The 16,701-nt window shown below is 47.9% G+C and overlaps 1 protein-coding gene, 1 non-coding gene and 1 pseudogene across 2 annotated transcripts; 2 read left to right on the forward strand and 1 right to left on the reverse strand.

Moving 5' to 3' along the window:
* Nucleotides 1–2,326: 2,326 nt before the first annotated feature.
* On the reverse strand, nt 2,327–2,686 carry LOC117066480 (annotated as a pseudogene).
* A 1,480-nt stretch (nt 2,687–4,166) lies between these two features.
* RPL23 (ribosomal protein L23) lies at nt 4,167–8,134 on the forward strand. Its single transcript, XM_033183232.1, has 5 exons — nt 4,167–4,309; nt 4,904–4,987; nt 5,282–5,410; nt 7,747–7,860; nt 7,993–8,134. The coding sequence occupies exons 1-5, from the start codon at nt 4,297–4,299 to the stop codon at nt 8,073–8,075; spliced, it is 423 nt and encodes a 140-aa protein (XP_033039123.1). The 5' UTR covers nt 4,167–4,296; the 3' UTR covers nt 8,076–8,134.
* On the forward strand, nt 5,019–5,150 carry LOC117068094. Its single transcript, XR_004430961.1, has one exon. It is a non-coding gene; the product is annotated as a small nucleolar RNA SNORA21 (small nucleolar RNA).
* Nucleotides 8,135–16,701: the final 8,567 nt, after the last annotated feature.

Genomic DNA, 16,701 nt, shown 5'->3' on the forward strand with positions numbered 1-16,701 from the left:
TTTCACTCTTTATTGCCTAGGCTGGAGTGCAATGGCATGATCTTGGCTCACCACAAACCCTGCTCCCCGGCTTCAAGCCATTCTCCTGCCTCAGCCTCCCAAGTAGCTGGGATTATAGGAATGTGCCACCATGCCCAGCTAATTTTTGTATTTTTAGTAGAGATAGGGTTTTGCCATGTTGACCAGGCTGGTCTCGAACTCCTTACCTCAGTTTATCCGCCCGCCTTGGCCTCCCGAAGTGCCGGGATTACAGGCATGAGCCACAACGGCCGGCTGTATTTGTTGTATATAGAAAAATGGGGCATTTCTGTGTTGTCCGGACTGGAGTGCAGTGGCTATTCACAGGTGTGATCAGGCCAGGCACAGTGGCTCATGCCTGTAATCCCAGCACTTTGGGAAGCTGTGATGGGAGGGTCCCTTGAGTTCGAGAGGTTGAGGCTGCAATCAGCCAGTCTGAAGTCTGGGCAACAGAGTGAGACCCTATCTAAAGAATAAAAATAAAAAAGGTGTGATCCTAGCTCTCTAAAGCTTCCAACTCATGGCCTCAAGTATTCCTCCTCCACTGAAGCCTCTAACTCCTTCTCTCTCTCTCCTTCTTTTTTTTTTTTTTTTTTTTTTTTTTTTTTTTTTAGTGATGGGGTCTTGCTTTTTCACCCAGGCTGGAGTGCAGTGGTGGGATCTTGGCTCACTGCAACCTCTGCCTTCCGGGCTCAAGAGATCCTCCCACCTCAGCCTCCAGAACAGCTGGGGCTATAGGCGTGTGCCACCAAGGCCGGCTAATTTTGGTTAGTTTTTGTTTTTTGGAGACAGAGTCTTGCTCTGTTGCCCAGGCTGGAGTGCAGAGGCGCAATCCTGGCTCACTGCAACCTCCACCTCCTAGGTTCCAATGATTCTCGTGCCTCAGCCTCCCGAGTAGCTGCGGACTGCAGGCACGCACCATGCCTGGCTGATTTTTTGTATTTTTAGTAGAGACAGAGTTTTGCCATGTTGCTTGGGCTGGGTCTTCAGCTTCTGAGCTCAGGCACTCTACCAGCCTCGGCCTCCCAAAGTGATAGAATTATAGGCATGAGCCACTGTGCCTGGCTAATTTCTGTATTTTTAGTAGAGACAGAGTTTTGCTATTTAGGGCAAGCTGGTCTCGAACTCCTGACCTCAAGTAATATAACCACCTTGGCCTCCCAAAGTGATGGAATTACAGGCATGAGCCACCGCCCCGGCCCCATTTTTGTTTATCTATTTTTTTTGAGACAGAGTTTCAAACTCTCCTGTTGCCCAGGCTGGAGTGCAATGGTGCAATCTCGGCTCACCGCAACCTCTGCCTCCCGGGTTTCAAGCGATTCTCCTGCCTCAGACTCCTGACTAGCTGGGATTACAGGCACGCGCCACCACACCTGGCTAATTTTATATTTTTAGTAGAGATGGGGTTTCTCCAAGTTGGTCAGGCTGGTCTCAAACTCCCAACCTCAGGTGATCTGACCGCCTTGGCCTCCAAAGTTCTGGGATTACAGGCGTGAGCCACTGTGCTCGGCCTTATTTATATATTTTTTGAGATAGACCCTGGCTGTATACCCCAGGCTGGAGTGCAGTAGCAGGACTTCGGCTTACTGCAACCTCCACCTCCTTGGTTCAAACGATTCTCCTGCCTCGGCCTCCCGAGTAACTGGGATTGCAGCCACCTGCCACCATGCCCGGCTAATGTTTGTTTGTTTGTTTGCTTGTTTTTATTTTGTTTTGTTTTGTTTTTTTGAGACAGAGTCTCACTCTGTCGCCCAGGCTGGAGTGCAGTGGTGAGATCTCGGCTCATTGCAAGCTCCGCCTCCCGGGTTCACGCCATTCTCCTGCCTCAGCCTCCCGAGTAGCTGAGACTAGAGGCGCCCGCCACCACGCCCGGCTAATTTTTTGTATTTTCTGTGGAGACGGCGGTTCACTGTGTTAGCCAGGATGGTCTCGATCTCCTGACTTCGTCATCCGCCCGCCTCCACCTCCCAAAGTGCTGGGATTACAGGTGTGAGCCACCGCGCCTGGCTAATGTTTGTATTTTTGTAGAAACCAGGTTTCGCCATTTTGGCCATGTTGGTCTTGAACTCCTGACCTCAGGTGATCTGCCTGCCTTGGTCTCCCAAAGTGTCGGGATTACAGGCGTCAGCCAGCGCGCCCGGCCGATTACCAGCTGATTTATATATATATCGGCCGTGGAGGTTGCGGTGAGCCAAGACCGCGCCACTGCCCTCCAGCCTGGGCAGCAAGAGCGAAACTCTGTCTCAAAAGAAAAAAAAAGAAAAAAGAAAACAAAAAACCTGGTAGTCAATTTACTAAAATAGTTGACTTAAGCATCTGCAGTGGCGACTTCCACCTCAACTCCTGGCTCAATACTGATGGAAGTAACCTGCTTAACAATCTCAGAAGGACTGCGCAAGTCAATGAGTGGCTTGTGGATTCTCATGTGGAAACGATCCCATGTCTTAGAACCTTCACCACAAACAGTTTTTCTTGTAGTGATTCTCAAAGTCTTGGCAGACATTCGAACTGGTCCTTTCACTTTGAGATTCTTTTCCTTTGCTCCTCTGATCAAGTCAGCACACACCTACTCCAGGGATTTTTATGGTGCGGCTCATTAGAGTGACTCGAATTCGTGAACTGCCACCTCCGCCTCCATGGGTGTTTTTCCGGTATCCTTAAAAGCCATGGCTACTGCGCGGCTTCCTGACCGACTGGTTCCTGGGCAAGAGCTAACAGCGGTGAGTCGGGAGCAGGAGCGTGAGGATTGGCGATCCGCAACACCTACGACGGCGTCTTCCTCAAAGAGCTATATATATATATATTTTTTTTTTGAGACGGAGTCTAGCTCTGTCGCCCAGGTTGGAGTGCAGTAGCGCGATCTCGGCTCCCTGCCACCTCCGCCTCCCGGGTTCAAGCGATTCTCCTGCCTCAGCCTCCTGAGTAGCTGTAGCTGGGATTACAGGCGCGTGCCACCATGCCCAGCTAACTTTTGTATTTTTAGTAGAGACGGGGTTTCACTGTGTTGGCCAGGCTTGTCTCGATCTCCTGACCTCGTGATCCACCGGCCTCGGCCTCCCAAAGTGCTGGGATTACAAGCGTGAGCCACCAGGCCCGGCCACTATTTGTATTTTACACTTGATTTTGGCCAAGAGGCCAAGAAGCGATACTATTTATATTTTTATAATACTTATCCCCATCTAACATACTACATACTGCAATTATTTATTATATCTTTTGTTTAGTGTCTAATATCCTCCTCCACCTGCACCCCAGCAGAATGTAAACTCCATAAGGACAACAAGGTTGATCTATTTTGTTGTCCGATGTCATCTGCTGTACGCCCTGGACAGAACCTGCTACAAAGTAGGAGCTCAATAAGTATCTGAATGAATGTATCGTGGGACGGGAAGAACCCAGGAGAAAGGGGCGGCTGAAGCTGTGAAAGGAGCAAGTGGACTGGCGCGGGGGCTCACGCCTGCAATCCCAGCACTTTGAGAGGCCAAGGCAGGCAGATCACTTGAGGTTAGAAATTCGAGACCAGCCTGGCCAACATGGCGAAAACCCGTCTCTACTAAAAATACAAAAATTAGCCCAGCGTTGTGGTGGGCGCCTGTGGTCTCAGCTACTCTGAGGCTGAGACAGAGAATTGCTTGAAACCGGGAGACGGAGGTTGCAGCGAGCTGAGAGCGCGCCACTATACTCCAGCCTGGGCAAGAGCGAGACTCCGTCTCAAAAAAAGAAAAAACAAGTGTGTGTGTGTGTGTGTGGGGGGGGTCAATAAATAGAGCAATACTGTATATGTAAAATACAGAATGGTATGGTACCAAGAACACATAGATGGAATGATCTGCAGCACTTCTCAATTGTATTACATTCAACGAAACCGTTTAGAGCTGGTTCTCCCCCCTCCCCCACTGTCTTTGTTTCTTTGGGAACCCCCACACGGCACGAACTGTGTTTTAATTCCTATTCTCTAGTGTGCAGATAAGTGCCTGGCACGTATTCAGTTGTCGAAAGAGGTCGTGAGCAAGTTCACAAATCACTGCTTCCATGTCCCTAACTACTTTTAAGCTCGCGGAGAAGAGATTTCCTATCTCTTGCGCTTCTACTTCAACGCCCACTTCCGAGAGGGCTCAAAGCGAAGTCGTGAACTTAATACGCAATAAGGCAGCGCCCAGAGGCGGAAGAGGCAGAGTTTTAAGCACCGGCCACGTGACGAAGGTGGGCGGGGCGTCAAAGTTCATATCCCAGCGTCCTTTGAATCAACTTCCTTTTTTTCTCTTTCCGGCGTTCAAGATGTCGAAGCGAGGTGAGGTTTTGCTTTTGGAGGATCCTCCACCATCTGTCGTGCAGTGGCTGGCGGATTCGTCAGGAGCGGTGGCCCTAGGCAGCTGGGGCGCTTTGCTCTCCTTCAGGCCGGAGAGGGAGAGCCAGGCCATCGCAAGAGCACTGCCACGGCCCTCGAAAGTGGCAGTGGGGTGCTGGAGAGTTGACATAGCAGGATCCCGACATGAATATAGTCTAGATCCCACGAGATCGCTCTGCGAATAGGGCTATCGTATTGGGGTTGAAGTTAGACTGGGTTAGGCCCTGGTTTGCGCGACCTCTGCGGTCTTATGCTTTGCAGGAGCGATTGCGTTTTGCGAAAGTTGGAACAAGGGCTGAGTCGTCTAGGTTCCTTAATTTCGATGTCAGAGTGGTAATAGTGAGAAATAGGCTACTTTCCGTGACAATCGGGTGGCACACGGGGACGGCATAAGTAAAATTCGAGCGAGCTAATCTATAGCGTACAGTCTGTCAAAGTATGTGCGGTGAATTACAGTTGAAGGATATGAGGGGGAACTGCGAACCATGTCTAGATAGTGATCTCTTTATCCTGTTTACCTCCCCTTTATATCCACAGGACGTGGTGGGTCCTCTGGTGCGAAATTCCGGATTTCCTTGGGTCTTCCGGTAGGAGCTGTGATCAATTGTGCTGACAACACAGGTGAGGTCTTTGACTGCACGTTGATATACTCCCCCTTTTAAAAGCACTCAGTGGGCCTGTGCCTAATGACCTATTGAGCCGTCAAGAAAGGGGAGAGTGAAAACATCGCTTTTGGGTGAAGTGACAACATGTGTTGTTTGCTTCAATCGGTGGTGTGACAAGGCGTTCTTGAGGACTAACTGCTTGGGCAGTCAGTGGAGGGAGGGACTTCGGAAGTGTTTGGGAAATGCTCTACTGATGGAACGGCCTGATCGGCCCTCAACATTTTTCATTTTTATTTACATTCTTTTGTAGGAGCCAAAAACCTGTATATCATCTCTGTGAAGGGGATCAAGGGACGGCTGAACAGACTTCCCGCTGCTGGTGTGGGTGACATGGTGATGGCCACAGTCAAGAAAGGCAAACCAGAGCTCAGAAAAAAGGGTGAGTAAACACTGAGCCCACCTTAATACTGATAAGTAGTGGGGGGACTCTTTCCTTTAACGGAAAATGGATCAGTTTTCAAGGCCTCAAGGTTGTTTTCCATTGAGAGGCAGTGTGAGATAAGTATCTTAAGTTTTTGTTCATATTATGTTGGAGGGGGGACCATCATCTTGTCATTTCCATACTTTAGATTTATTTATTTATTTATTTTTTGAGATGGGGTCTCCCTCTGTCGCTTAGCCCACACTGGAGTGCAATGGCACGATCTTGGCTCACTGCAACCTCTGCCTCCTGGGTTCTCAAAAAAAAAAAAAAAAATTAGAAAATGAAAACGAGAAGCCGCTCATTATTTTATTTTTATTTATTTATTTTTGAGACGTAGTCCCACTCTGTTGCCCAGGCTGGAGTGCAGTGGCACATATCTTTCTGTTCACTGCAACCTCCACCTCCCAGGCTCAAGTGATTGTCCTGCCTCAGCCTCCCGAGTAGCTGGGATCATAGGTGTGCGCCACCACACCCAGCTAATTGCTCATTACTTAATCTCAGACTACCCCCTCAAAAGTTTTCCTGTCAGGTATATGATTTAAAGGGGGAGGCCTCAAAATACTTGCTGTTTGTGTCGTGTCTGGCTTTAGAACTTCTGGTATTTGATGCATTTTAACTTCAGCTCTTGCACTTTTTTCCTGTGCCTGCCTAGTCTGTCTCTACCCTGGGATGTCTTGCTCTTCTAAAGAGTTCCTAGCCATCCGTTGATTTACAAATGTGATGTTGATTTGTTAGCCATTTATTACAGTTGTTCCTATCCTGTATCCACCCCACGATGCTCTCCAGTAGATTTTTAACCTTTGGGTTAGAAATCTTTTTTTGTTCACCATTAATATCCACTTGAGGGCTTGGTATCCACTTGAGGGCTTGGTAGCACTGTGCTTGTGATTCAGCAATTGCATGGGCTTTTTCCTCTTCTCAGAACACTTCCTGGGTCTGATTGGTGGCCCAGGGAGCTGTCAGAGAAGAGCAGAGCAAATGGCCATCACTTTGTAGATGAGATGGCAGGAGAGTGGATTGTTGGTCTCAGTCAGTGGTGGGACAGACCAGACAGAGCTCAGAACACTTCAGTTTTAAAACGAGCTGTGCGTATCCAATTTTGTTAATGTCTTTTTTGGTCCTTGTTTCTGCTAAATGAATACATCCCCTCCCCTTGGAACTTAATAAATAACAAGTACAGAAATGTGCAAAAGGGCGAGGTCTATTTGTCTACTTGATGAATTTGTGAGCATTTAATGGTTTCTAAGTAGAGGAGGGTCAGTAAGTATTGGCTGCCTCATGTGTGTCCCATTGCTAACTTGGTTAGACTTATCTATTTTTTGTATAGTCTTCCTGTCGTTATAAAAATTCTGTGTAAGGACCCCACGCTAGTATCAGTGAAGATTGGAATCCAGGTGTGTCTCACTCTATAATAGTTCTTCACAAGCATTATATTTCACTGTGTAGTGATACTTGATTTTGAACGTTGGGAAAAGCGTCTTTTTCCCTTTAGTACAGATGGGTGTAAAAGTTACTTATGACACTGGAAAGTAAAACATTAAAAGTAAAACATAAAGCCTGGTGTTTGGGCCCAGGAATTTGAACTGTTTTCCAGTGTAAATCTGAATAGCTTGGTCTCTGCTCATTGCCAGGACTGGGAGCAGTTGGGGGTCCCAGGTCCCATTTCTACATCCCAATTCAGTGATACTGGGATCTTAATAACCCACCTGTGAGGTGAAGTTAGAAAAGGCATAGGCAAGGATAATTGTCGTCCTGAGAGTTTTACACTTGCGAGAAAATACTGGCAGCTTTGATTTTAAGGCCGGGCGCGGTGGCTCAAGCCTGTAATCCCAGCACTTTGGGAGGCCGAGACGGGCGGATCACGAGGTCAGGAGATCGAGACCATCCTGGCTAATACGGTGAAAACCCCGTCTCTACTTAAAAATACAAAAAACTAGCCGGGCGACGAGGCGGGCGCCTGTAGTCCCAGCTACTCGGGAGGCTGAGGCAGGAGAATGGCATAAACCCGGGAGGCGGAGCTTGCAGTGAGCTGAGATCCGGCCACTGCACTCCAGCCTGGGTGGCAGAGCAAGACTCCGTCTCAAAAAAAAAAAAAAAAAATCTGGGCATGGTGGTGAGCAGCTGTAGTCCAAGATACTGGAGAGGCTGAGGTGGGAGGATCACCTTAAAGATTGATTGATATTTACACTGTCTGAAACACTGAGTGTACATTATGTCTAGCTGGAAACTGCTTTTGTGGTGGCGTTGCGACTTGACAGGTTAATGACTGCTGTCCTTTTTTCTTCTCTCAGTACATCCAGCAGTGGTCATTCGACAACGAAAGTCATACCGTAGAAAAGATGGTGTGTTTCTTTATTTTGAAGATAATGCAGGAGTCATAGTGAACAATAAAGGCGAGATGAAAGGTAGGAACTCAGTCTGGCTTGTTCCTTAGGTCTCTGAGGTTGGGTGGGTTGTCTAGAAGTACAGGCCACGGATCCTCTGTTTGATGATGTCTTAACCTGTCCCCCACATTTTTTTTTGTTTTTTTAATGCAGGTTCTGCCATTACAGGACCAGTAGCAAAGGAGTGTGCAGACTTGTGGCCCCGGATTGCATCCAATGCTGGCAGCATTGCATGATTCTCCAGTATATTTCTAAAAATAAAAATTTTAAACCCATTAAAAAGTATTTGTTGGCAGTGCTTGCCTCCCTGTTCACTTCTACACTTTTGGAGTCTCACTGTTACAGAGGCTGGAGTGCAGTGGGGAGATCTTTTCTTGCTGCAACCTCCACCTCCAGGGTTCAAGTAATACTCCTGCCTCAGCCTCCCAAGTAGCTGGGATTACAGGCACCTGCCATCATGCCTGGCTAATTTTTGTATTTTTGGTGGAGATGGGGTTTCAACGTGTTGGCCAAACTGGACTCAAACTCCTGATCTCAAGTGATCTTCCCATCCCGGCCTCTATAATCTTTTTGGCATGACCTGACCCGACCATTGCTTTTGTGAAATGGAAACACTGTGCTTTTTTTTGAGACGGAGTCTCGCCCTGTCGCCCAGGCTGGAGTGCAGTGGCCGGATCTCAGCTCGCTGCAAGCTCCACCTCCCGGGTTCATACCATTCTCCTGCCTCAGCCTCCAGAGTAGCTGGGACTATAGGCGCCCGCCACCTCGCCCGGCTAGTTTTTGTATTTTTTTTAGTAGAGACAGGGTTTCACTGTATTAGCCAGGATGGTCTTGATCTCCTGACCTCGTGATCCACCCGTCTCGGCCTCCCAAAGTGCTGGGATTACAGGCTTGAGCCACCACGCCCGGCCTTTTTTTTTTTTTTTTAAACAATCCTTGCTTTTTTGTGAGTTTGCAGACTTTTTCGGCATTTTTTTTTTTTTTTTTTTTTTTTAGAGACGGAGTCTGGCTCTGTTGCCCAGGCTGGAGTGCAGTGGCACTATCTCATCTCACTGCAAGCTCCGCCTCCCGGGTTTAGGCCATTCTCCTGCCTCAGCCTCCCGAGTAGCTGGGATTACAGGTGCCCACCACGACGCCCAGCTAGTTTTTTGTATTTTTTATTTTATTTTATTTATTTATTTATTTTTTTTTTTTTTTGAGGCGGAGTCTCGCTCTGTCACCCGGACTGGAGTGCAGTGGCTGGATCTCAGCTCACTGCAAGCTCCGCCTCCCAGGTTTACGCCATTATCCTGCCTCAGCCTCCCAGGGAGCTGGGACTACAGGCGCCCGCCACCTCGCCCGGCTAGTTTTTGTATTTTTTTTTTTAGTAGAGACGGGGTTTCACCGTGTTAGCCAGGATGGTCTCGATCTCCTGACCTCGTGATCTGCCCATCTCGGCCTCCCAAAGTGCTGGGATTACAGGCTTGAGCCACCGCGCCTGGCGGCATTTTTCAATTGCTGTATTTGATTTTGGCTTCAAAAAGTATTTGGGTTTTAAGTCCCAAAAATAATAGTAGATACTGCTTGATGACTGTCTATACAAGAGAGCTTCTCCTGCAGTGAGAAAGGCATTGAAATGGCTGCGCTGTGGCTTGCTCCTGTAATCCCAACACTTTGGGAGGCCAAAGCAGGCGGATCATGAGGTCAGGAATTCGAGACCAGGCTGACCAACATGGTGAAACCTCTACTAAAAATACAAGTTAGCTGGGCATGGTGGTGTACACCTGTAATCTCAGCTGACAGAATTGCTGGAACCTGGGAGGTGGAGATTGCAGCGAGTCGAGATCGTACCATTGCACTCCAGCCTGAGCAACAGGGCAAGATTCTGTTCCCCATCCCCCACAAAAAAAAAAAGGCATTGAAGTTAAGATAGATGGTATAGGCCGGGCGCGGTGGCTCAAGCCTGTAATCCCAGCACTTTGGGAGGCTGAGACGGGCGGATCACGAGGTAAGGAGATGGAGACCATCCTGGCTAACACGGTGAAACCCCGTCTCTACTAAAAAAATACAAAAAACTAGCCGGGCGAGGTGGCGGGCACCTGTAGTCCCAGCTACTCGTACTCGGGAGGCTGAGGCAGGAGAATGGCGTAAACCCGGGAGGCGGAGCTTGCAGTGAGCTGAGATCCGGCCACTGCACCCCAGCCTGGGCGACAGAGCGAGACTCCGTCTCAAAAAAAAAAAAAAAAAAAGATCGTATAGTTAGATCCTGGACACACAGGGATTTTGAGGATTGATGTTAATGGGAGCCTGTCTATATGTACATTTTAGCAGTTAACAGGTTTGGAGTAAACTGAATATTTGTAGAACAACAGTAATTGCCATGTAGGTTTACTGTCATAGTGGAAGGTGATTAAGTTGATGGTACGTACAGGTATTTTGCTATGAAAATGTTTTGACAAACAGGATGATCGTGTAATTTATGTTCCAAGCTCTAGTTTGAGAATGAAAGAATGATAAAATTTTGCCAACTGAACAGGCATAAAGCCCTGTTAATAAAGGCACTTGGTCTTAAGGTAGGAGGTTGTTAGCATTTGTTTCTAAACTCTGTAAGAGTTGATTTAGGTGATACCCAGTGTCTGGGAAAAATGGATACTCGTTTAGAACAATACTTTGGGGGGAAGTGGACTAAATAGGGTTTTTAGCTTAAGGTTTGTGTTCATATATCAGTATCTGCAAATACTCAGCCATAAATGTCTCTGCCTGTAAGTTAGGTATAATACAAGCTCCATTTGGTATCAAAAAGAACTACCCTTAATGTCTTATGACTAGTTTATGGAATGTACCAGACCTAGAGAGGAGTTGTTCTAACCTGGAGCTTCTGAAAATGTGTCTGGTTCATACCCTAGACCAATTAGTCAGACTGCAGAATAGGACTCAGACATCAGAATTGTGAAGCTCCCAGGAGATTTCAAGGTACACCCAAGATTGAGAACCAGTACCCTGTCTAGACTGAACCAGTCTTGGTTTTAGAAGAATTAAATCTTGGCTGGGCGTGGTAGTTCACGCCTATAATCCCAGCACTTTGGGAGGCTGAGGTGGGTGGATCATCTGAGGTCAGGAGATCGAGACCAGCCTGTCCAACACGTTGAAACTCCATCTCTACTAAATACAAAATTAGCCAGGCGTAGTGGTGCATGCTGTAATCCCAGCTACTTCGGAGGCTGAGGCAGGAGAATCGCTTGAACCCTGGAGGTGGAGGTTGCAGTGAGCCGAGATCCTGCGATTGCCCTCCAGCCTGGGCAACAAGAGCGAAACTCCGTCTCGGGAAAGGAAAAAAAAGTATTAAATCTCTAGTTTGAGAGAGTTAGACCGTAACGTCCCTGAGTATGGTCAATTTCAAGTCAGCTTTAGTGTGACAAGCCCCTAGGCCCACCTTTTATATTTTTATATATTATGGCAATATATGATCCTTATGTATTACCCTTAATCACTGCTATTTTTGAATTTTATCTTTTCTGAGACAGTCTTGCTCTGTCACCCAGGCTGGAGTGCAGTGACACCATAGAAGCTCACTATAACCTTGAACTGCTGGACTCGGAATCCTCTTGCTGTGGCCTTCAAAGGGCCGCAATTACAAGTGTGAGCCACTGCATCCCACCTCACATTTTATGCTTTGGAGTTTTTTTTGACTTGGATTAAAAGCTTGATATTTACATTTCACTAAATGTTTTCCTTTGTCAGCTGGGCATGGTGGCTCACACCTGTAATCTCAGCACTTTGGAAGGCCGAGATGGGCTGATCACCTGAGATGAGGAGTTCAAGACCAGCCTGGCCAATATGGTGAAATCTCGTCTCTACTAAAAATAAAAAATTAGCTGGGCGTGGTGACACGTGCCTGTAGTCCCAATTACTCGGCAGGCTGGGGCAGGAGAATTGCTTGAACCCAAGAGGCAGAGGTTGCAGTGGCGGAGGTTGCAGTGAGCCAGCCAGACTCCGTCTCACTCCTGGGCTCCAAGAGACTCCTGGGTTCTTATTGCCCAGGTTGGAGTGCAGTGGTACAATCTCAGCTCACTGCAACTTCTGCCTCCTAGGTCCTAGCGATTCTCCTGCCTCAGCCTCCCAGGTAGGTGGAATTACAGGCATGCACCACCACGTCTGGCTAACTGTGTATTTTTAGTAGAGACAGAGTTTCTCCATGTTGGTCAGGCTGGTCTCCAACTCCCAACCTCAGGTGTTCCGCCCCACTCGGCCTCCCAAAGTGCTGGGATTACAGGTGTGAGCCACTGCGCCTGGCCAGATTTATATATACTTTTCCTTTGTCATCATTTACCTGCAAGTTTTTTCTAGGTAAAAGTTTTAATAGAATGGATTCAAGATATCAGATCTGATTTATAGGAGCTTGCAACTTGAACAGTAAAACATGTACTTTCATAATAAAAATAGTAGTAAATATACAAAATAGTAAATTCACTACAAGACCTAGTGGAGCATGCCCATTATCCCAGCTACTCTGGAGGCTGAGACGAGCAATCAAGTCTAGCTACAGGCACACAAAAAATTGGCTGGGTGTGGCGGTGTGCACCTTTAGTCTCAGCTACTCTGGAGGCTGAGGTGGGAGGATCACTTGAGCCCAGGAGGTCAAGGCTGCAGTGAGCAATGATCACACCACTGCACTGCACTCCAGCCTGGGCAAAACTGTCTCTATGAAAAAAACAAAACAGGCCAGGCCCAGTGGCTCACGCCTGTAACCCCAGCACTTTGGGAGGCCAAGGCGGGCAGATCACGAGGTCAGGAGATAAGACCATCCTGGCTAACATGGTGAAACCCGATCTCTACTAAAAATACATAAAAAAATTTAGCCGGGCTTGGCGGCGGGCCCCTGTAGTCCCAGCTGCTCGGGAGGCTGAGGCAGGAGAATGGCGTGAATCCAGGAGGCGGACCTTGCAGTGAGCCAAGATTGCGCCGCTGCACTCCAGCCTGGACGACAGAGCGAGACACCATCCCCCCCCCAAAAAAAAACATACAAAAAAACACTCCATCTCCGCCGGGCGCAGAAGCTCATGCCTGTAATCCCAACAATTTGAGAGGCCAAGGCAGGTGGATCACCTGAGGTCAGGAGTTCCATATCAGCCTGGCCAACGTGGTGAAACACCCATCTCTACTAAAAATACAAAAATTAGCTGGGTGTGGTGATGGGTGCCTGTAATCCCAGCTACTCAAGAGGCTGAGGCAGGAGAATCGCTTGAACCCAGGAGGCGGAGGTTGCAGTGAGCCAAAATCGCGCCATTGCACTCCAGCCTGGTGACAATACCCAGACTCCGTCTCAAAAAAACAAAACAACGGCCATGGTGGCTCACGCCTGTAATCCTAGCACTTTGGGAGGCCAAGGTGGGTAGATCACCTGAGGTCAGGAGTTCAAGACTAGTCTGCCCAACATGGTGAAACCCCGTCTCTACTAAAAATACAAAATCAGCTGGGTATGGTGGTGCATGCCTGTAATCCCAGCTACTTGGGAGGCTAAGGCAGGAGAATCGCTTGAACCCAGGAGACAGGTTGCAGTGAGCCGAGATCGCACCATTGCACTCCAGCCTTGGCTACAAGAGTGAAACTCCATCTCAAAGAAAAAACAAAAACAAAACAAAACAAAAAAACAAGGCCTGGCATGGTGGCTCACGCCTGTAATCCCAGCACTTTGGGAGGCTGAGATGGGCAGATCACGAGGTCAGGAGTTCAAGACCAGCCCGGCCAGAATGGTGAAACCCCATCTCTACTAAAAATACAAAAATTAGCTGGGCATGGTGGCAGGTGCCTGTAACCCCAGCTACTCGGGAGACTGAGACAGAAGAATCACTTGAACCCAGGAGGCAGAAGTTGCAGTGAGCCAAGATCACGTAATTGCACTCCAGCTTGGGCGACAGAATAAGACTCTGTCTCAAAACAAAAACAAAAACAAAATAAAACAAACAATACCTCCATCTCTACAAAAAAATTAGCTGGGTGTGGTTGTGTGTATCTGTACTCCCAGCTACTCTGGGGGCTGAGGCAGGAGAATCGCTTGAACCCAGGAAGCGGTGGCTGCAGTTAGCCTAGATGGCTCCACTGCACTGCAGCCTAGGCGACAGAGTGAGACTCTGTCTCAGAAATAAATAAAATAATAAGATATTATAATTTATATAATTAGCTAGATCCATTGCTGCATGTGGAAACTAAAGGAAAATGAAAAAGAAAATTAGCTGGAGGAAAAATATGGTAATATTTCCCCCCACTGTTTTGTTACTTTAAAGAACAGATAAGGCCAGTCCTGGTGGCTCATGGCTGTAATCTTCCCAGCTTGGGAGGCCAAAGTGGGCTGATTACTTGAGCTCAGGAGTTCAAGACCAGTCTGGCTAACATAGCGAAACCCTGTCTCTATAAAAAATAGAAAAATTAGCCGGGCCTGGTGGCATGTGCTTGTAATCCCAGCTAATTGGAGGCTGAGGCAGAAGAATCGCTCGAGCCCGGGAGGCAGAGGTTGCAGTGAGTCAAGATCACAACACTGCGTGCCAGCCTGGGAAATTGGAGTGAAACCATGTCTTGAGGGGAAAAAAAGAAGCATAAATAATAGTGGATGAAAATAATTGGGATGGGGCCGGGCATGGTGGCTCACACCTGTAATCCCAGCACTTTGGGAGGCCAAGGCGGGAGGATCACTAGAGGTCAGGATTTTGAGACCAGCCTGGCCAACATGGTGAAACCGTTTCTACTAAAAATACAAAAATTACTCACGCCTGTAATCCCAGCACTTCGGAGACCGACGCAGGGAACTCACATGAGGTCAGCAGTTCAAGACCAGCCTGGTGAAACCCTGTCTCTAGAAAAAATATAAAAATTAGCTGGGCGTGGTGGCGTGCACCTGTAAACCCAGGGGACAGAGGTTGCAGTGAGCCAAGATCACGCCACTGCACTCCAGCCTGGGCAACAGAGCAAGACTCCATCTGAAAAAAATAAAAAATAATAATAATAAAAATACAAAAATTAATGGCCGGGTGCGGTGGCTCATGCTTGTAATCCCAGCACTTTGCGAGGCTGAGGCAGTCGGATCACCTGAGGTTGGGAGTTTGAGACCAGCCTGACCAACATGGAGAAAGCCCGTCTCTACTAAAAATACAAAAATTAGCCAGGCATGGTGGCAAATGCCTGTAATCCCAGCTACTAGGGAGGCTGAGGCAGGAGAATCACTTGAACCTGGGAGGTTGCAGTGAGCCGAGATGGCACCATTGCACTCTAGCCTGGGCAAGAAGAGTGAAAGTCCATCTCAAAAAAAAAAAAAAAAAAAAAAAATATATATATATATATGTATACACAAAAATTAGCTAGGTGGTGGGGCATGAGGCTCACACCAGTAATCCCAGCACTTTGGGAGGCCAAGGTGGGTGGATCACCTGAGGTCAGGAGTTCAAGACCAGTCTGGCCAACATGGTGAAGCCCCAGCTCTACTGAAAATACAAAAATTAGCCACGTGTGGTGACGTGCGCTTGTAATCCCAGCTACTCAGGAAGCTGAGGCAGGAGAATTGCTTGAACCCGGGAGGTTGCAGTGAGCTGAGATCCCGCCACTGCACTCCAGCCTGGGCAACAGAGTGAGACTCCATCTCAAAAAAAAAAAAAAAATTAGTCTGGGGTGGTGGCACAGGCATGTAATCTCAGCTATTCAGGAGGCTGACATAGGATAATTGATTGAACTCGGGAGGCAGAGGTTGCAGTGAGCTGAGACTACACTCCAGTCTGGGTGACATCTAAAAAAAACTATATATGTATATTTTTAATATATAAAATATAATATAAATATAAAATATTTTATATTTATATTTAAATATATATACATAAAAGAGACCAGGCACAGTGGCCCATGCCTGTAAGCCCAGCACTTTAGGAGGCCGAGGCGGGCTAATAATTTGAGGTCAGGAGTTAGAGACCAGCTTGGCCAACATGGCAAAATCCCGTTTCTACTAAAAATACCAAAATTAGCCAGGCTTAGTGGCGGGTGCCTGTAATCTCAGCTACTCAGGAGGCTGAGGCAGAGAATTGCTTGAACCCGGGAGGCACAGGTTGTAGTGAGCCGGGACTGAGCCACTGCACTCCAACCTGGGCGACAGAGTGAGACTGTCTTCAAAATAAATAAATAAATAAAAAGAATAAATAAATAAATAATGTTAATTCGGGTGGGGCAGGATAATTGTTAACTGAACTAACTGGAAGTCAGCTAACTGGATTTGGGGAATCTCTTTGTTTTTTGTTTGTTTGTTTGAGACGGAGTCTCGCTCTGTCACCCAGGCTGGAGTGCTGTGGCGCGATCTCCGCTCACCGCAAGCTCCGGCTCCCGGATTCACGCCATTCTCCTGCCTCAGCCTCTCGAGTAGCTGGGACTACAGACGTCCGCCACCACGCCCTGCTAATTTTGTGTAGTTTTAGTAGAGATGGGGTTTCACCGTGTTAGCCAGGATGGTCTCGATCTCCTGACCTCATGATCTGCCCACCTTGGCCTCCCAAAGTGCTAGGACTACAAGCGTGAGCAGCCGCACCTGGCCTTTTTTTTTTTTTTTTTTTTTTTCGGTCTTTTGAGACAGGGTCTCCTCTCATCCAGGCTTGAGTGTGGCACAATCATGGCTCACTGCAGCCTCCACCTCCATGGCTCAGCCTGCAGTGCAGCTGGGTCCACAGGTGCGTGCCACCACACTCGGCTAAGTATTCATTTATTCAGTAGAGATGGGGTTTCGCTGTATTGCCCACGCTGGTCTTAAATTCCTGAGCTCAAGCGATACCCCCGCCTCGTTCTTCCAAAATGCTGGGGTTCCTGGCATGAGCCAACGCTCCCGGCCTAGGGAACCTTTCTAAGCTTCAACCT

This window comes from Trachypithecus francoisi, unplaced genomic scaffold, assembly GCF_009764315.1.
Source record: "Trachypithecus francoisi isolate TF-2019V2 unplaced genomic scaffold, Tfra_2.0 Lachesis_group20, whole genome shotgun sequence".
Lineage (NCBI taxonomy): Eukaryota > Metazoa > Chordata > Mammalia > Primates > Cercopithecidae > Trachypithecus > Trachypithecus francoisi.